The sequence below is a fragment of the Saimiri boliviensis genome, chromosome 8 (genome assembly GCF_048565385.1).
Source record: "Saimiri boliviensis isolate mSaiBol1 chromosome 8, mSaiBol1.pri, whole genome shotgun sequence".
NCBI classification, from domain to species: domain Eukaryota; kingdom Metazoa; phylum Chordata; class Mammalia; order Primates; family Cebidae; genus Saimiri; species Saimiri boliviensis.
Window position 1 is genome coordinate 96851771 of NC_133456.1, and position 20983 is coordinate 96872753.

At 37.1% G+C, this 20983-nt stretch overlaps 1 protein-coding gene across 1 annotated transcript in view; it reads right to left on the reverse strand.

Annotated features, from left to right (window-relative positions):
• Positions 1 to 1569: 1569 nt before the first annotated feature.
• Positions 1570 to 20983, reverse strand: part of GPR158 (G protein-coupled receptor 158) — a 384453-nt gene continuing 365039 nt past the window's right edge. Inside the window, exons 8-11 of the mRNA XM_010341239.3 lie at positions 14548 to 14686; positions 9035 to 9140; positions 6849 to 6995; positions 1570 to 6019 (exon numbers count right to left, since the gene is read on the reverse strand). Coding sequence (XP_010339541.3) covers positions 4520 to 6019; positions 6849 to 6995; positions 9035 to 9140; positions 14548 to 14686 — 1892 coding nt within the window. The 3' untranslated portion in view covers positions 1570 to 4519. The remainder of the gene's footprint in view (positions 6020 to 6848; positions 6996 to 9034; positions 9141 to 14547; positions 14687 to 20983) is intronic.

Consider the following 20983-nt stretch of genomic DNA (forward strand, 5'->3'; position numbering starts at 1 on the left):
GAGAAGGAAATTAAAAACCAATTTGTACATTTCATTATCTGCCTTCTAGACAGTTAACAGTGAATTAGAACACACAAGGTACTTGAACTTTGCCCTTGTACTTTATAAGAATCAAAATGTTTAAAGAGAAAACAACCCAAATTAGAAAGACTTGGCTGCTGTCTTTACAACTCTTTGGGGGAAAAGATGGAATATGCTGAAATAAGAAAATGTTAACTAACTTGCATTGTTTTAGGACAACAGATTTACAGTGTTAGTTTTTATGTGATAAAGTCTATTTCTGATTTCCCTTATTTTTTTTTAGCAGAAATATTCTAAATTTAGAAGAAAGAATATATATGAAAAAATAATATAGCCAGGCAGTTCAACTAGGCAAGTCCAGCAATAATTGAAAATTCTGTAAATGGCAATGTTGTGAGAAGATGGGAACAGTTAGTTGCTATGCTTCATCCCAAGAAAGAGGGATACAGGGATAAGTGGGGGACCAGGTTCCTCCCCTTCCCTCTTGTCAGACCTGGTTGTCTTTCTAGAGCTCTTCTGAGCTGGTAGAAACTTCAACACTGCAGCATGCACCAAGTGCTTTCTTTCTCAGCCCAGTTTAGTACCAATGTTTTCCAACGGCATGAACCTGGGATCCTATTCTTCAGCTTTTCTCATGAACAGACGATACGAGGTCTGCCAGTTTTCAGAGGGGGCTTTCAAAGCTTTTTAAATTAGCCAAAATGTCAACAAACTTAGAAAAAAAATTAATATTTGATAGTTATCTATCTGATTTTTTTCATTTCACATGAGTATAACTAAATAGGAAACTGAACTGGAGATGTGATTTTGATGAAATAAACAGGAGCCTTTCCATCTCCTCTTTAGGCACTCGTCTTCTCTGATGATGTCTCTCACGCTAATCTTTTTAGCTGCCTCTAGTTTCTTCCCATTTCAGTCCATTTCAGGGCTGCTTCCAAAATGATCTAATTTTTGACTTCATTATACCACTTTTAAAAGCTTCCTGATAGCTTTCGGTGCTCCAGGATGAAGCTGCAGTTAACCTGAAGTGTGGCATGGATGTCTGTGCTCAGTTACTTCTGCAGCCTTACAGTTTCCCTTTGATACCTGTTTATTGCCTTTGCAGAATTTAAACCTGGTGAATCTGAACTCTCTCTTAGAGAGACTTCCCTGACTTCTGACCTTAGTTGTGCTCATCTGCATATTATGCTAGTGACTGGATATTCTCATGGGTCTGACTGCTCTGGAAAGGGTTATCTTTGCATAATCACTGCTTAGCAGATTTACTGGTACTGCATATGGAGTAAACAAACAAAAAGGCAGCTGAGTTAGTTCCCATTTGGGCAGAGCCTTCTTAAATTGGAACCACTAATAGATTTGACTGGCTCCGAATGATTATCTGTGTGTTTGAGGCCACATTTGGCTAATCACCTATTCCTATAGAGAGGCAATGTGACGATATATGTGCACAAGGATACCAGAGCTGAACAAATATATGGAATTTCTTTTTAAGTTGGTTAGATTAAATAAACTCCATTTTCAATAGATGAACACACAAATCCCCACAAATCAGTTTCATATAAATGTTTTATTGCAGAGAAGTTATAATTATTTACATGCTGCAACACGTCACAACGTAAATTTACCAAATATTTCATGGTGGGATGCTGTAGGTTTCAGATAATAGTTTTAGGAGAACCACAGATTAAGTGAAGAGACTTACAGCTTTATTGACTCTATGACTCTCGGTTGCTAAATGCTAGAAGTCAAAAGGCAGTGTTTTCTCAGTCCTACCTGTCATAACTTGCATGCAGAAACCTAGGAAGCAAATACAAGAGAACTGTCGAGTTTCAAATCCATATTGCCACCAAAGTTTACAATGGGTTGAGTTATACTTCATGTCATAAAGCAGTTAATTCTTGCATAAAATATACAGTTCTATTAAGATTGGTATAAATCTACTTATTTATAAACCCTGGCTTAAAAACAAGGACAGGATGCAGCCTGCACATGCATTGAGAAGGACAACCTAGCAAATGTTTGCGACCTTAAAAGTGTCTACTCCCTTTCTATGGTTATCAATCTGGAAAAATAACCTCCTGACTTGTAAATTTCTACTTCTCTTGTTGATAGCGGTAATGAAACTCTCAGAAAGACTCTAGGCACTCTCACTGATTTATGCTGGTGGAGAATAATCTATGAACTATAGAATGTCGCTAAGGTATAATTTGGCAAGTCTTCTTAAGACATCTCTAGCAGGATCAATCCTGAAGTGTAGTGGAAAGTCACTGATGCTTGACCGCCTATTTTGCAAAAAAAACGAATCAAGTGCAAACAGATTTTAGACATAAATGAGTATGTGGGTCTACGAACTTCCAACCCAATTCACAAAGATTCCTTTAAGGAGGTCACCAAGCATATAGGCCTTCACTGAAAAGGAAGGGATAAAAGAAATGGTGGAAAGACACAAAAATAGAATTTCTATATCTTCTCAAACCGACCCCACCAACCTGAGTAATGCATTAAAGCCAGCAAATGGGTGAGGAAGATTTGTGCACAGCTTTGCAAAACACTGGAGTGCTTGTTACTTACTCCTGAATAAAAAAATCACTGAGAAAAATTTGATGATGGATATGGAGAATTCGGTTTTTACCTTCCACTGAAAACAATATTCTCTAAGCACAGCCCTATATCCACCCTCTGATTCTGTTTCCCCATCTTTTGTCACCCTAGCATGTCTTCCTTGCTGCTTGTGACATAAAAAATAGTTACTTGTGTTGGGAGTGTCCTGGCCAAATAAGCAGTTGACACTTCAGAGTTCACAGGGAGAAAAAGGGAAGTCTCAGTTCTATTTCTAAGTGATTTTTGTTTAAATGAAACTCAACTTTGGAATCTCATTGCACGATCACAGCAGTAGAGCTAAGTTGGCAGCTTAGGATTCCCATGCCAAGAGATCAGTGTGGAATGCAGTAAGTTTTACAAAATATGCTTTGGGGGCTGTTTTGCCTTGCAAATAGACCTTACATGTTGTATTTGGAGCACGTGGCTCATAATGGCAATTTGCAGGACTTAGACATTTTCCAGTGCTTGGGAGAATGAAGATTCCATACCACCTTATAGGCTTTGAATAAGTAAGGTTATAAAACCTCTTTGGGATTTGAGCCCAGCAAATTCTACCTCTAGCTGAAGCAATGAATAAGAGTTTATGAGAATAAATAGTTTAAGATATTTTAAAATACTGTATTTTTAGTATGCATAATAAAAATATATCCATACAATGATCTTGATGCTACCATAATCTTTCTCTTTAAAAAAATAATCCCTTGAAAGTGCTATCAGAAGCTACCTTTCCTTTTTTTTTTTTGAAAGGCAAACTTCCTGGGTCTGTAGCACTGCTCTAATTCTCATGTCATCCCTAGAGTCTTCCCTTTCCAGTGGTGGTAATAATGCACAGTATATTTTTCTCATTCTTAGCTTCTTCCTTAGGAAATGCTGCTAAGTATGAAATACTGAAAGAGTTAAAAGGGACGATTAATTGGAATGAAGGTGTTATCTATCTCTGACTTTGAATAAACAATGAATAAGTTGTCCTTAACTTATTGAGACATATGACTAAGTAGGACCACTTAATCTCCAATATTAATAAAGCTCTGAGTCCTAACAAGAAGTGCAAAACAATTAACTCAACTTGTATTAAAAAACCCTGATTAAGACAGTGTAACAAACTATGATGTGAAATAATAGAGTCAAATCCAAAGTCACAATTTATAAACCACAGCCAAAACTAAAAGTTTGTATCCTAACAGTTACGGCTTCCCAAGCCAGAGAAAGCTTACTGTACTTCAAGAATCAACTAAAGTTGATAGATAGCAGGTATTCTGTAAGGTGCAATAACAATTGAGTAGCTGCAGATTGCATAAATGTGTTGTGTCACATAATACCAAAGTTATTTGCAAAAATTATACAATCTGGAATGCTTGAATATGAGACACAACAATGTACTGAAACATACATTTATAAGAAAATGAGAGCAATCATTAATATAAAAGGGATTTTTGGGATGCATTAAGTTAGCAGTGCTATCAAGGTTAAATAGGTAAATAAGTTCTTCTTGGTCAGCTACTTAGAATTTCAGTTATATATGTCTATGCCTTTTCCTTCTTTGCAAATCCGGTACATGTTCCGTGCCTCCTGCTTTGCCTGGCTTAGGGTCTTCAAAGTACCATGGCTACATACTGATGAGGGCAGACATTGTGGGCTGTTTTCCTTAAACATCCTGAAATGGAAAGATTTTCCCGGTGTTTCCAGGGGAAGGACTTTCTTGGCCAAAGTCTGACTTCTCCATTATAATGTTGCTCTTGCCCCCAAGTCCTGTTCTGCCCATGCCTTTGACTTCACCTCACAATCTGTCATGTTTTCCTTGATTGACAAATACTCCTTGGGGATTTTTTAAATTCTTACATCTTCTGTCTCACATCCAACCCGGGGTTCCTTCCTTTTCCTCCTCTTCCTGGGGATGCTACACTTTAAAAGTATCCCAGACCTCTTCTTTCCGAGGCCCTGCTATCTTATTTGCACTTAGAGCAGAAGAGGCAGGTAAAGCTACACTTCTTCCAGCATTTGGTTGAGCTGGGGTCTCAAACTCCCAAGGACACACCTCTGCTCGTGATATTAAAGGTTGCTGGAAGTTATTACTTGAGTTATAGGGGCCACGGACATTTTCCTCAGAAGAAGATGTCTTTTTTTCCTGGTGTCCTATTTGGTTTAGATTTTCATTTTCTGTTTTTGATGCTACAGCTTTGGGGGGCAGTTCTTCTTTCTGCCCAGCGCACACACTGGCTGCATGAGGCTGACCTCCGTTCTCTTTTGACCTCTCTGGGAGAACTGGCGTCTTGGAAATCAAATGCTTCTCATCTTCCAAAATAGACTGGCCTTGGCTCTCCCAAAGGGATACTTCCGCCTTATCTATGCGCTTCTGATTGGATTGCTGACAAACTTCAGCTGCCTTAGGCTTGTGGTGAGATTTCTCCTTTAAGGAAAATGTTGGGTTTTTCTCCATTTCAGAAGCCACAATAGATACGTGTTTTTGAACTTTTGATTCTGAAGGCACAGGACCAGGGGTCAGGTCATAAATCTCCCAAGGGCACACCTCCCCAATGTCAAAGTTGTCCTTCATCTGGGTGGTGCCTGGGTTCAGGTCAGAATTGGCAGTGGTGGGGTTGACCCTTTGTTGTTTCATAATCCCAGATTTCTGAGGCTTTCTTGGCTCCTCCACATGATTTGAGTTTTGGGGGGCAGAATCTTTAGTCTCTGTGTTATCAGAATTTGAGTGATTTCTGTTGGTGTCTTTATCTTTTGGCAGAGGTTTCTGGGATTTAGCGCGTTCTTCCACACCTGCTGTTTGGGTTTTCCCAGCTAATCCAAGAGTCTTCTCCTTGGCGCTTGCTATGACACTGAGAGACTTCTGTAGCATCGATGTGCGTGGGTGCCCAGGCTTCTTCTCTGAGCTGAGGTTGTGTGCGCTTGCTGACTTGCACACCAACGGCACCGACTCTGTGGACTCAGCCTCACTGTCTTCTTTTAGTTTTTGTGTTAGTTTTTTCCCCGACAGGGATTCCAGCGTGGAATTTTCTGTTGCCTCCTCTTCTTGGCTTTCTGTGGGTAGGCTACTGGACTCTTCCGATTGGTCTCTCACGTGATCATAAGTGCTGTGGGATTTCTTGAGTGAGAAGACTCGGTTTTTCAGGGTCTCCTCCTTGGATTTCCCTGTGTTCCCTGAAGACTCTGGGGGGTTCTTCTTGATGAGGGCAGTGCCTTTGGCTGTGCCATGGTCGGTGCCCTCCTTGTCCTCTTTAGAGCACTGCCTGCTGACCGTCTCTGGGATCTCAGTAATGCGTCTCATGATGGAACGACCGAGACCCTTCTTCGAGCACCGCTTTTTCTGGAGGTGGGGGTTGTTTGTGATCATCTTCTTTCTTTTATATATCTCCAGTTGGGCATAGAGTTTTTTCAGTTCATCCTGCCAGAACAAAAGCCAATTCAAAGAGGTGATGAATTGAGTTTTTGAGTCACAGGAGATCACTACATGGTACTGGAATTCAGTAAACTTGGGCTTGTGAGGGCACCTGCTCTACAGCTTTACCTGACACCTGTACTTGTCAAGTTTCTCCTCATTTGTACTTTGATTCTTTTGTGTTTTGTTTCTCATAAAGTGCAGACCTTAAGACATAAAGCCATGTATTCTAACCTTGCATCAAGGAGCGAACGCTTTGCACATTCAAAGTGCTTGTATGGACCAGACTAAGCCTGGACCAGAACAAAACACAGCATATTGTTTACAGGTGAACCATATCCCTGAGTAGTATTGGAAGCATCATGGTAGCCACTGATAAAGTTACATGTGATATTAGATTAGGCTTAGAGGGCAACAGTCCATTGAAGTATCTTCTTCCATTAGATGCTGATATGTTGTCATAGATTATTTTAAATAATCCAGGCTCTCCTCTCTGCTCCAGGGATCTATCCTACCTTTCCATAAGCAAAATGTCATAAACACGATTATGGAACACAGGTAATCCGTTCATCACTATGAATGCCATTAAGTCAGTCAAGATTACTAAGGCTGGCCAGGCTACTATAAAAGTTAAAATGGCCTGTGCATTCTAATTGATACCATGATTCATCTATTTTAGAACTGGATTAACTCTGCATTTGACATCTTCAGTTCATACCCAAACACATTTCCTCTTTCTGAGACACACGTGCACACACACCCCCAACCCACACATGCCTGCTGGTATAAATGAGACTAATCTGAAATAGGAAGACAGACAGATGACTGGCATTACCCGAATGTCCTCTGGATCCAAGCTGTGCTCACTCCAAGCTGAATTGATACTGCTGTTTAGATAGGATCCAGATCGGCCCATGTCTAACTCATCCTCATATGCTTCTGTAGCGATATCATCTCGTGGGTTATTGCTTGAATGTGAAAACTGAAACAGAAATTCAGTATGAGCTGTAGACATTAGCTCACTGTAAGATATTGCATAGTTATATATAGAGAGAGGCAGGATCTCGCTCTGTTGCTCAGCCAAGAGAGCTGTGGCTATTCACAGGCAGGGTCATAGCACACAGCAGCCTCAAACTCCTGGGCTGAAGCCATCCTCCTGCTTCAACCTTTCTGATAAAACGAATCTTTCTTTTACTCTTCTACCTATGTTTGTGAGACAAACAGATGGCATGAACTAAAGGCCATAAATTGTGAATATAACAGACTTCATGCCCTCCAAAATATCATACACTACTGGTTATACCTCCTGGAGGTCATTTGTAAGAATGAAATTTTTTTTCTTGCTCAAAGTCTTGGAGACAATTATGGGTTTGAGAATCAAAGTCATTTGTCCTATATTGTCCATTTCAAATACTTACCTTATTTATTTATCTTGTCTGTTTTCCCGTCCCCTTCTCAGGAAAATAAGTTCCACGAGAATACAGGTTTTTATCGTTCATTTCTCTTATTGTAAGGATATGTAACAGTGCCTAGAAATGCCCCTCTATAATATTTTTAAATTCTCTTTTTGAGATATAATTCACAGACATACTATAACATTTATAACTTTAAAGTGTACATGTCAGTTCTTGTTGGTATACTCATGAAGTTGTACAACCATCACCACTATTTAATTCCAGAATAGTTTTGGAATATTCATCTCAAAAAAAAAAAATCTTGAATCCATTAAAAGCAATCACTTCTGTTCATCCTTCCCCCAGCCTGTGACAAACACTAATCTACTTTCTATCTCTGCAGATTTGTCCATTCTGGACATTTCACATAAATGGAATTATGTAATATGTGGCCTTTTGTGTCTGGCTTTTGCACTTCTTATTGTTGTAACGTGCCAGAACTTCATTCCTCTTTATTGACAAATAATATTCCATTTATGGGTATGCCACATGTTTATACATTTTATCAGTTAAAAAACATTTGGGTTGTTTCTGCTTTTGGATATTATGAATAACACTGCTACGAACATTCATGTACAAGTGTTTTGTATGAACATATGTTTTCAATTCTCTTTGGAACCCAGTAACAAATAAATAGATGATCTCAGTATACCTCCATCTAATAAAAGTGTAATCATATTATGCAAAGTATTAAAATAATTAAGATAATCTATAGAAAATTGTGTCTAGTTGATGTAATCAACTAGGGATTCAAGTAGGGAATAAAATAGGTATCTTGTTCTGTTTACAACTATTTGGCCTTTTCAGTCAGGCTGAATCTCAATGTTTTGGTTAACTGTGAGAGTTGAGGAAAAGCCTGGAGTGAAAGACAAGAAATGACAATTCTGGTTTCAGCTGTGCTAACGTTATATTGTGTGGCACTGATAAGATTCAAAATTCACAGTGTTCTAATACTGTGTTTCTGTATGCATAAAACAGGAAAATAATAACAATGCTATAACTGGTATAACACATTACCCTCATAGAAAAACTCCAATATTATTTTATTTATTTCAGGTAGCCTTACTATTGTATCATTAAAAAAAAAAAAAATCAAAAGTCCTGGCTAGTGTCATAACACACAGCCAGTTTCTGGTAGAATCCCTGCATTCTGAGTCCTGGCTCATTCTTCCTCATTTCATAGTGCTGCCCAGATAGATCTTTGTCAGAATCTATCATTATGGGGATTATTCTACATGTAATAGTTTATTTCTATTTACATAAAAATTATTTGGATGTTTCAAACACACGAGTTCTCTGAATATGAATCCAAACAAGAGGATTCTTAGAATAGGAGAGTTCCTTTAAAAAGTGATCTTGATGTTACAGGTACAATGATTGTATAATAAGTAAAACTTAAGAAGTTTCCAAAATCCAAAAAGAAAACAGACACCCAATTTCCTGAGGAGGAAGTTTTAAAACTCTTTTAAATATTAAGCAAGTTTCCATACCTCCCTTTGCCTATAGGATAAACAACTCCATGTTCATTTAAAATAAGTCTTGCAAAAAAGTAGTATTAGAAGAATACCTTTGGAATCAAAAGCAACCCAATGGTGACTGTCACAGTCAAATGAGTATGTGCAAAATAGAGCATCAACATCCAATCAGATTGAAGTCTTGAGGCAAGAACAAATCTGAAATGAGAATTCATTGAGTTAACAATCCAAGATTAAGATTCTACTTAAAATAGCAGGATTACTTGGAAACTATTTTCCTTATTGTATTAAAGAAAAAGAAAAATGAAATTGCATTGCTATTTCTATGGCATATATTTTCATCTTAGAAGAATAAAGTCTAAGTAAGTTTAATTCAATGCATAAGATATGAACCTTTTATTATTTATTATTTTAGATTAACAATAGCAAGAAGGCAGCATAATAATTCCCGAGATGATTATTTTGTATGCAGAGTGGCCTCTAAAAATCAAAGTGGTAAACATATGTAAATTCAAAAGAGGAGTAAGCTACAAATGTATAATCCAAATTTGTAGGCAAATTATGAGTTCCGATATTCTTAGATTTTTAAAACATTAGTTAGAATTAAGAATAAAAGGTGGGCAATTATCTATCTTTGTGAATGATGCAAGGATGAAATGATAAAACCATTTAATGGATAAAACAATTTAATGAAACATACTAATGGTTTATAAAATGTACCCTTTAAAATAAATCGTTCTAAATTATCAAGTAGTCTGAAATAATTTAAAATGCAGCATTTAAAAATCTTATTAAGAAATTTATAAAGTTGTATTCCAGGATGCCTCTGCAGGAAAAATGGTGAGGAGACATTCAGTACTAAGGTCTACTCTAGTAATTGGGGAATGCTTTAAAAAATTAATAGGTACATGTACAAACCAGAGTTCACATTTTAAGGATTCATCCTTACGCAGAAACTAGGGGTTGCTTTTATAAAGATCTTATCTATTGTTTATCCATGAAAGCAAAATATGTTATTTTATCACTTGAAATTAGAGAATTACAATTTTGTTTTAATGATAAACCTCATCAAGTTTGCAAAGTTAATATCCTAAGAAAATGCTCATATTATAATCACAAAACAAACATATATTAATAGCTAAAGTAGGAAGAAACTAATTTTTCTATCTTCATTCTACCATATTCATGACAATTTTCTAATTGTCATTTTAATGTTTAAAATAATGTCATCAAGAGGATTTCTTTCTCATTTTCACTTCCATGCTGCTCCCCTAAGGAGATCAAGCTAAAATGAAAGCTCAGGAGTTACCCATAATGGAGAATTATTTTCCCTTGTGTCTAGAGATGCAAACCAAATAGGCTTGTAACATGCATAAAGTGCAGAGCACTCATCACAATAGCTCACATTTCATTAAAAAGGGCTTTCTGATTAACTGTCTTCTCTAACTTCTTTGTGAGAAAAGTGACCTTATACATACCTTGAATATGACTGCAAAACTGAACCAGTTTTGACAAAAGTTTGTGAAAACAGATTTTTGATACAGTCTGTTTTCCTGGGTCAGTTTTTTTTAGCACTGAAATAGGATCATTACACTCACTAACAAGTAACATTCTCTGAGGCATATAAGGGATATAACACTCTGGAAAAATGATATAATCCCAGTCTGTTGGGGGTCATTCCAGTACTGGAGTAGAAAGTTGTATGAAAGGAGACGAATTCATAAAAGGATCTTCACATACTGAGAATTCCATCTTAAATGCAAATCAAATAAACTTTAAACTAGCATGACAATATCTAGAAGAAAAAATGCTTGCATATAATTTAAACTAAAATAATGAATCTTCAAAATAAAACTACCAACTGTGAAATATACAGACAACACTCTCAAATTAATCAGTTTTAAGTAACCGCCAGGTTTTTAAGTTTGCAATTCTGAGTAGAAATACCTTGAGAAAAACTGGGTTTTGCAGTAATTTTAAAGCTTTATTTTTTTCAAGAGTATTTCATCTTTTAAAAAATAGGTCTGAAAGCCAGGAGCATAAAATATTTGAAAATTGAGGTTAAAAATAAACACACTTTTAAAAGTCATGTACTTTCCCAAAGGTTTGCTTTATGCTTAGCACTAAAAATAAGGGATTAAAACAGGCAGGGAAGAACGCCCCTGCATTATTTATCCTTCTAGACTTAATTCTTTGCTATTAGTTTATTTTTGTGCAATTTGACAATTTGGTATGAATGAAGGTAAATCTGTATATAATGCATAGTCATAGTTTTTAATTTATATATGTATATATATCTACACACACTCATTTTATATTTTAAGCATATAAGAAAGGACACATGCTATAGTGATAGAGAATATATTTTTCAATGTTGAAAGCCTTATATTATTTAATTCAAGGATAAAATTAACAAGATGGATATAGCTGATTTATATTATGCTATTGCTTCTAATTCTTGGACTTTATAAATATTTGAACCATTGCATGTATAAACGCAGTCCATGTGTAAATAAGACATTGTACATACTTGATTTATTATTGCCTTTTACTTGCTCTCTATTAATTCCCCCAAATCAGTGTTCTGCAGATTTACTGTGTTAAACTATAAATCCATCCCTTCATCCTTTATAGCCATATAAATTAAATTTCTGAGGGAGCTAATATATGCTATGATTCTTTAAAGTCAATATACCACAGTCTGATCCAATGTAGTCTGGGCCAAAAGATATAGTAGGTCAAATCTGGAACTTAAAACTTAGGGCCTCTTCAGGTTTATTTAAGCTTGCTAAAAATATCAAAGCCCGTCAAGCTACTTAGTCTTTGTGTGTCACACTGCTACTAATGGAAGTTCTCCCTTTCCAAAAGTAACAGGGGTCCACACAGTTGTCTGGAAGATAATTGATCTTGTGAGTACATCATATGTACTCAACACCAAATTTACTAGGTTCACCGTGGAGCCTTCGCTCAGTGTGTGTGTCTATAAGAACCAAGTTTATGTTTATATGATTCTTCTGGCTGAGCCAGTGGGTTGCTTGGGACTGTGTAGGAAAAACGTAAAGCCAAGTAGCAAAGTTGCTTTCAGTCAGTAATGTATACCTCCTGTCACCTTAAATCAGTAGTAAAAAGTGGGGATGCTGGTATCAAATGTCAAGTGAAGTTTAGGGGGTTTCCATGGTCAATTAACTGTGCAAAATGCTGTTTAAATAAAACTAAGTAGGTTTCCTTGAAGCACGACTTCTCAACATGCTAACTTGCACTGTGACAGTCTGAAAAGGAGACTATAAACTACAATGTATTATCAATTTACAAACAGACATAAACATCTAAAAATGATATACTATGATGTTAACAGTACTTATCTTTGGGTGGCTTGATTAGGGAGTTTACTTTATTCTTTATCATTTTAGGATTTTTCCGTAACAACCATCTATTGCCTTATTATTAAACTTTTTGAAAATTCATTTCAGAATAATTTACCATGCCTACTCCTGAAAGAACTTGGGCCAGTTTGGAATTTGAAATCTATTGAGAAAAGAAATTTAATGATGAAAACTAAACAGAGTAAATTTTAAGGTATAAAAGGATATTTAGGTATTTATTAAATCTGTAAACAGATCTAAGTACTTAGACAATTGATTTGTTTCTTTAAAAAAATCTAGGCCGGGCGCGGTGGCTCAAGCTTGTAATCCCAGCACTTTGGGAGGCCGAGGCGGGTGGATCACGAGGTCAAGAGATCGAGACCATCCTGGTCAACATGGTGAAACCCCATCTCTACTAAAAATACAAAAAAAAAATTAGCTGGGCATGGTGGCGCGTGCCTGTAATCCCAGCTACTCAGGAGGCTGAGGCAGGAGAATTGCCTGAACCCAGGAGGTGGAGGTTGCGGTGAGCCGAGATCGTGCCATTGCACCCCAGCCTGGGTAACAAGAGCGAAACTCTGTCTCAAAAAAAAAAAAAAAAAAAAATCTAGCAGCTTATTAGAGGGCTAAAGTGGACAATCTTCTGCACTACATAATCACATTTTGACCACAGAAGACATTTAGACTCATCTCCAAGAAGCCTTAATGGTTTATAGTTCTTTAGCTGATTTTTTTAACTTAAGTTGGTATGTTAACATTTAACCTGTAACTAGTTGTAGAAAAGCATGTTTGTTGTATCTTGAAATATGCCTGCTTGATATTCTGGAAACAAACAAGAAAGTAGCTTTTCTTGGAAGACAGTCTGGGGAAAATGTCAAGGCTATTGGAGCTGGGGCATCAGGAGGACGTGTTCCCTTGTGCTCAAGAAATTGTTGACTGAGGGCATCCCCTCTTAGGTCCGGAAACTCCAGTCTGACTAGCTGAAACAGCATTTATTCCTTTGCTTACTTATAATCTTATATTTCCATTCTTATATTTTCTTCTTCTTCTAACTTCTCTCCTCTCTCTTGAGAGAGGGCAAGACAAAGCTAAGAGGCCAATTCTCTAGATTCCTGGCCCCCGATGGAGTCTCCAGACTTGTCAGACTATAGATACCTCCTTTTCTTATGTAAAAATTTTAGAAGTGCAGGCTGTAACTGAGGTCCACTGCTGTCTGGAATCATCTCTTTCTAAAGATGCAAGATCACATCTTCTGACTGCTGACTAAAGTCAGAGAGGATAGGCATCCTACAAAAATCCCCCGGGCCTACAGCCTCCTCTTCCCATCCCCTCTCCCATTCTCACTGATCTCCAGGAGAGTCTGAAGGCCAAGAAGGGAACTGACATCAAGGAAGGGGATCCCTTCTCTCCACTGAGGGCAGAGACAAATATTCAATATTTCTAGTTTTCTTAAGTGTGTCCTTACTTTTCCCTATTTGTCAAGCAATTGAAATACATTTTTTGTTGTTTTTTAAATGATAGGATTCTTTCTTTTAGTTCTGCCCTGAGATTTTCATTTCAAATATGAATTGGGGACACCTTTTGAGAAGATGAGTCATGTATGTTTCATTTTGTTAACTTCATGATAAGCCACTGTCTTCCTCCTTCGTTCTTGTCTGCTAGAGAGAAACCTGAGATGATCACAAAATAGAGGACCAGGCTATACATTCTTATCCCAGAAATTCATTACTAGAATGTGTGATAGTGACACAGCCCATTGCACATGATAATCTAGTCATCAGACTGAAGTAGTTTTTGTGTTTAAAATTCCACAGAATTCATACATATGTCTATACAAATATTGAGATTTTGAAAATATAAACCAGCCCATTAAACATGAGTGAAAACATAGACGAGTTACCTGTATCTGCTTTACAATGTATGCACATATTGCTTTATACCTTCAGAATGAAGTGTTACATATTATAAACAATGTTCCATTACATTTCCATAAGTGGTTTAAGATAATACAATAACATTGAGTTAACCTTCGAAATAGAGGAAAGTAATAAGCAATACAGCTGAAGGAACCAAGGACAACAATTTTAAACACAAACTATTAATTTTCCATCTCTGTAAAAGAAATTAACTTATAAAATGCCATATTTCCTAAGCCTATTATGCATCTTATCTAATTTTGCTATTTAAAATGCAACACATCAGAAAAATGAAATAGTTATTTACTAGCTCTACAGATCACTTGCCTAATTGTATGGAATATAGCAGAGATGATGAGCTCATTGTGAACTGCAACAGCCATATAGCGGGGCTCATGGAATGCCGATGGGACTGTCCGCACTGCATAGCAGAGATAAACACCCCACAAGAGGAATAAAAACTCAGCTGTGAAAATAACAAACCATTTTTCATTAGTTTTATAGGTGAAGAAAAAATAAAATTCTACTTCTTTAGCATGCATTTTGTGTCTATTATTAAACATAAGTTTTGTTAGAAATAGATGAATTAGAAAGTCTTATTTACATACAAAGAAAAATGCCACATTTAAAAAATTCATTTAGTTTATGGAGTATTTTTCAAAGGTACACTTTGTGGTTGTTATTGCTTTTAATAGCATTCAGAACATTATACCTTTTATTTTGGTAATACCTGGCCTTTTCCTAAACTCATTGTAAAATAATTTTCCATGTCTCCAATTTAAGTTTAGGATGCTCACGGAACACTCAGTTCACGATAAAGTTACCAAGGCAGCGCAAAAACAAAAAAACCCAAAAAAACGTTTAGAACATGTTTATATGCAGCTTCTAGAAATGTAAGTCCTAACTGAACTGAGCCCAGTACAATAAGATACCATTGCCAGCTATGGGAGAACACAGGTTGCTAAACATTCAGTGGCATATTTTATATATAAATATACCTTGTTTTATCATACATGACAGAAATCATGTCTTCTGTGGGTTGAGTGTGGAAATGTTCAGTAAAATTCAGTCACCTTGTTTGATCACTGAAGCCAGAAGAGATGAGCACAGTGTAGCTGCTAAGAATGAGGACTTCAGCATCATGTTAGATGTAATTCTGACTCTGGCTCTATACCTAAATAACTTTGCATAATCTTAGGCAATTTACTTAACCTCTCTGGTCAGTTTCTTCATTTGGAAAATGAGGGTAATAAAAGTACATATTTCATGGGATTATGTGCTAATTAAATAAAATAATGCATATAAAGCATTTATAGTTTATGACATATAGTATTTATTATTAAACGTTATTTGACTTTTTCCCCAAACAATTGCTATTTTAACTCATTTTGAGTGATAATCTATACAACCCATTTTATCTGTTTTAGTGGCATGACCTTTCTGTAAGACAATGTCTAATTAATAAGAAGAAAGCTCTAATTAGGAGAAAACATTTCATCAAATGCATTACCTAGATGGAACTTTCTTGTAAACAGAAACGTTGATATCCACTCAAAACATGGATCATCCATCCAAAATCCAAGGTGTTTTCCTTGTCAAAGTCTCAGTATATTTCAATCAGCATTTAAACAGTAGGTAGGGCCTTAATTATTCAAAGTCCCTTAAATAAACAAATGTCTCAGGAGCTACTCTAAAACCCTGATGTGGCCAGAAGACAAAGAAAAAAATAAATGTCACTCCAAACTCTCCATGAGATCTAGTGTAGGTCTGTCTTATTCAGCATGGTGGACCTTGGCCATATGATGTGAATATTTGCAGCCAAATTTTACTGGATTGAGAAAAGGGAATCAGGAAACTGAGATTTTCATCTGTAATTTTCTTTTCCAACTCTTGTATTTCTGCCCATGGAACTACTGTTGCTTTCTTTACCCAGGTTTGAAATCGTGACCTTTCATTTCTACATTTCTTTCTGCAAATTATTTCTCAGCTGTATTAATTCATTTCAATGCCCACAATAACAATCTTTGCCTAAGCCCCTATCAGTTTACTCCTTATTTGTTGAAATTATTTTTCAAGGCCTCATCTAAACCTAGCTTTGAAATGAGTCAAATTGTCCCACAGAACGGACGTTTGTGGTTTCTTAGAATAAATATAGAAATTGATCATCCTAGCCTTAAAATTTGAAAAGGTTACATTTGTCATATCCGAGTTCCTTTTGCAGGAAACCAACCTCTAGATAGTATCAAGGAGCCAAAACTTAGCAGATCACTGCATCTGGACAAGGAGACACCAGATACTTCACCCGTCATGACTGCCTAACCAACCACATGTTTCCTGTTGACCAACTTCTCTTTCTTAACCCTCCCTAATTACTGTTTTTCACATATGGTTACATTTCTTCCCTGCTATATAAACCCCTAATTTTAGTCAGGAAGATGGACTTGAGACTGATCTCCCATCTTCTTGTCTATAGTACCTGATTAAAGCCTTCTTCTCTGGTAATACTTGTCTCAGTGACTGGCTATCTGTACAGTGATCAGTAGGACCTAGACTGAAACCCTGGCATTTCAGTAAGTTTCACCTTGTGTTAACCCATTCTTCTTAAGAATAACAGGTTTATTTTTCTGAAACTTCATTTTGATCATATCAGGACTTGTCAACAACTGCGCCACTGCGTTTGGGTTAACACAGTTACGTCTCTGGTAGAAGATTCATGCATACCAGGCTGGGCATGGTGGCTCACACCTGTAATCCCAGCACTTTGAGAGGCTGAGGTGGGTGGATCACCTGAGGTCAGTAGTTCAAGATCAGCCTGGCCAAATTTGGTAAAACCCCGTCTCTACTAAAAATTCAAAAATTAGCCAGGCATGGTGGTACATGCCTGTGATCCCAGCTACTTGGGAGGATGAGGCAGGAGAAATGCTTTAAGCTGGGAAGTGGAGGTTGCAGTGAGTTGAGGTCATTTTTTTTATTGCATTTTAGGTTTGGGGGTGCATGTGAAGAGCATGCAAGATTGTTGCATAGGTACACACATGGCAGTGTGGTTTGCTGCCTTCCTTCCCCTCACCTGTATCTTTCATTTCTCCCCATGCTACCTCTTCCCACCTCCCCACCCCCCGTCCCTCCCCCATTTCCCCACAATGGACCCCAGTGTGTAGTGCTCCCCTCCTTGTGTCCATGTGTTCTCATTGTTCAACACCCGCCTATGAGTGAGAACATGCAGTGTTTGATTTTCTGCTCTTGTGTCAGTTTGCTGAGAATGATGGTTTCCAGGTTCATCCATGTCCCTACAAAGGACGTGAACTCATCATTTTTGATGGCTGTGTAATATTCCATGGTGTATATGTACCACATTTTCCCTATCCAGTCTATCATCGATGGGCATTTGGGTTGGTTCCAGGTCTTTGCTATTGTAAACAGTGCTGCAATGAACATTTGTGTGCATGTGTCCTTATAGTAGAATGATTTATAATCCTTTGGATATATACCCAGTAATGGGATTGCTGGGTCAAATGGGATTTCTATTTTTAGGTCATTGAGGAACCGCCACACTGTCTTCCACAATGGTTGAATTAATTTACACATACCACTGCACTCCAGCCTGGGTGACAGAGTGAGAATCTGCCTCAAAAAGAAAAAAAAAAAGATTCGTGCATACCTACTTACAACCCTGGAAATAATTCCTGCCCCAAAGGAAGACTGTAGGTGTTTCTGCTAAAGCTGACATGGCCTTACTTTCAAGACTGTCTTGCTGCACAGACTTCATGTTAGCTGCCCACTTTGCTTGACTTTATTTATTTTTGCTTGTGTTGTATAGACCCTGATATCTACTGTGGTCTCTGGACTTCAGGTTAACCTTCTGTGAGGCGTCAATGTATCTTCATCCAGAAATGTTCAGTGGCTATTATTTCACAAATACTTCATACTGGCATTCCTAGGCCTCTATAATTTGACTTCATAATATATATCTAACATGACATCTCAGTACTCTCCAGCATAAACTCTTTGAGGAGACCTAGAAGGTCTCTTTGTCTTCTGAACACTCTAAATCTTTTTTCATTTTTACTTTTCTGAGACAGGGTCTTGCTCTGTCACTCAGGCTGGAGTATAGTGGCGTGATCTTGGCTCACTGCAACCTCTGCCTCCAGGGTTCAAGTTATTCTTGTGCCTCAGCCATCTGAGCAGCTGAGATTACAGGCATGAGCCACCATGCCCCACTAATTTTTGTATTTTTAGTAGACATGGGATTTTGCCATGTTGGCCAGGCTTGTCTCGAACTTCTGGCCTCAAGCAATCCACTCACCGTGGCCTCCCAAAGTGCTGGGATTATAGGCATGAACCACTGCTCCTGGCCCATTCCAAATCTTGGTCTTGCCTCTGAGCTATGGGTCTTGCTCATGCTACTGCTCCCATTTCTACTGGGAGCCAGAATTTCAAGCGGAAAAATCTTAATCAATTTTTCGATGTCCATTTCAAGTCCTATCTCTATCACAAAGCCTCCTGAAATGATTCTAACCTACGATGAATTTTCTTCCCTCTAGTATCTTTATAGTCTTATCCATACAACACAATGCAGAGAATAATGTCACTCAATATAAAATTGGAAGAAAATTGTTCATGGGGTCTTGTTAGTCAACACCCATCCCAACTAGTTATGAACTAATATAGGGCAAGAACTGAGTTTTCAGTTTTTTTCTCCCTTTGCCCACATAGGTGGTAGCAACAGTACTGGGACAATGTAGGTAAGATTTAATAAATACAATGCAGATTATTAAATATATAATATAAATTAATGCACTATTGAGTTTGTGGTGCTGTGCTTGGCACAAAACAATGGTGAATGCAAAAGTATTATTAAGTACCCAAAGCAGAAAAATATGTTGTAGTTGAAGGATTCACATGTAGCTGCATTATGAAAACAATACCTCCTGCTATTTACTGCATGGTTTTTATATAATGTTATATTGAAGATTCAAAAAAAAGAAAAGTAGTTATCAGGTTAATTAGTGTGCTACAATGGAGAATTATATTTAAAAATATAAAACAAAATAAGATTTCTCATAATAGCTCAGCTGAACATTAAAATCATTTCATTAGCAATATCAAACATTATGCTGTAGCTTAAAAACAATTTATATTCAAAGTACCAATTATACTAAATGTGATTTGTAAAAGTTGTGCTTGGAAAAAAAAATCAGTTTCATATAATTAACTTCAGACTAGCACAGCAATTAAAGAATATATGCAGATGTTACCAAATTTGTGGTGTTATACGTGGGAGTTGAAATATGTGTTGTGTTTCTTCTTTAGAAAATAATTTCTGGTGTTAAATGATTTTGATGGGAGACATGAGTATAGTTAAAAAAGGGGATTGCATTTATGTTTTGAGATCCAAATAGGGCTTTCAGAAACGGAAGTCTTTCCTTTTTAATCTGTATGGAGTAACATTCAATTTAAAAGTTAACTACCATAGCCTTTGAAAAATTAATATACTATAATGAAAGTAATTTCAAGTTATTGTTTTCAAAGGGCTGTGCCAAGCAAGGAAATGAGAATTAATATCAATTCTTTGACACCAAAGATGCCCCAGTTCCATGATCCTAGACAACCCACAAGGGCTGAGAGAAAAACCACCTCCAAGTACAAATGCCACTCAAACTGTGGTACTCTCATTTACCATGTTGCAAAGGCATTTTGTATTAATAACATTTTACCCTGCTTGGCCCCATTAAAAATTATCTTCATACAGCATAAGTAAGTACACAAATGATAAAACATTTAGGTTTAATTTCCCAAGTGTGTTTTTTAATGTCCTCTTCTATTTTTCTCATACACTATCCACTTAGAAAAGTCATGGTCAGAGGAAATAATGATTTACAATTCTACCCAGGATAACTCATTTTGTTTTCTTTCTAATGACAGAGTGGGCAATCAGTAAGTGTTAAATCAAACAACTTCAATAATTCTTGAGAATACCTTCAATTCCAGAATTTTAGGGCTCAGCTGGTATCAAGAAGTTTGAATATAAATATTTAAAGCCCCAGATATTCTGGGGGCTTATCTGCCTTTTCTTTGGCTAAAATAAAGCTAATAGTGAGATACACTGATTAAAACAGTAAGAATGCTTCTTCTGATAGAATTGTTAAGTTAGAAGTGACTTTGTTAGACCATGTAGTGAGCAGGTACATTTTTGAGTGTCTCTGTGGCTGGGAAGCAAGTGGATGGTGAGCTGCTGTTACTCTACTGGCTTTAAAGTCAGTTGATTCAGCTCAGGGACAGGGAAGCATGCAGAAGAAGTCACAAGTTACAACGTATTTCACAACTAGGACAGTGGAGGCTGGATGTCTGTTCACTCCCCAGCTCTGTAGAAGAACGAAGCCCCATGATGATCAGGATGGGTTTTAGGATATGTCTGCAGAGAGCCTCATTCTCCAGCTGCACTCACCCTGTGAGCAGCAGATTGGAGCCTAGAATCCGAGTCTCTTAGTTCCTCACTGATGCTCCTTAACTTACATTCTTGGCTGAGATTTTCTTAACCCTTGGAAATATTTTTATCCTACTGAAGAAAATCAGTATTTCTCTAGGCAGCAATTGTTCATATTTCAAACAGCTGATACATTAATTAGACTTGAATAGCCTGTGGTAATTAAAGTACTCTCCTCAGAAGTACTTTCTGCCTCCTCAATCTGATTTCATACCTGATATCCGTTGAATGGACCCGTCACTGTGCCAAATGTATTCTGTACATTATTTACCTTCATGA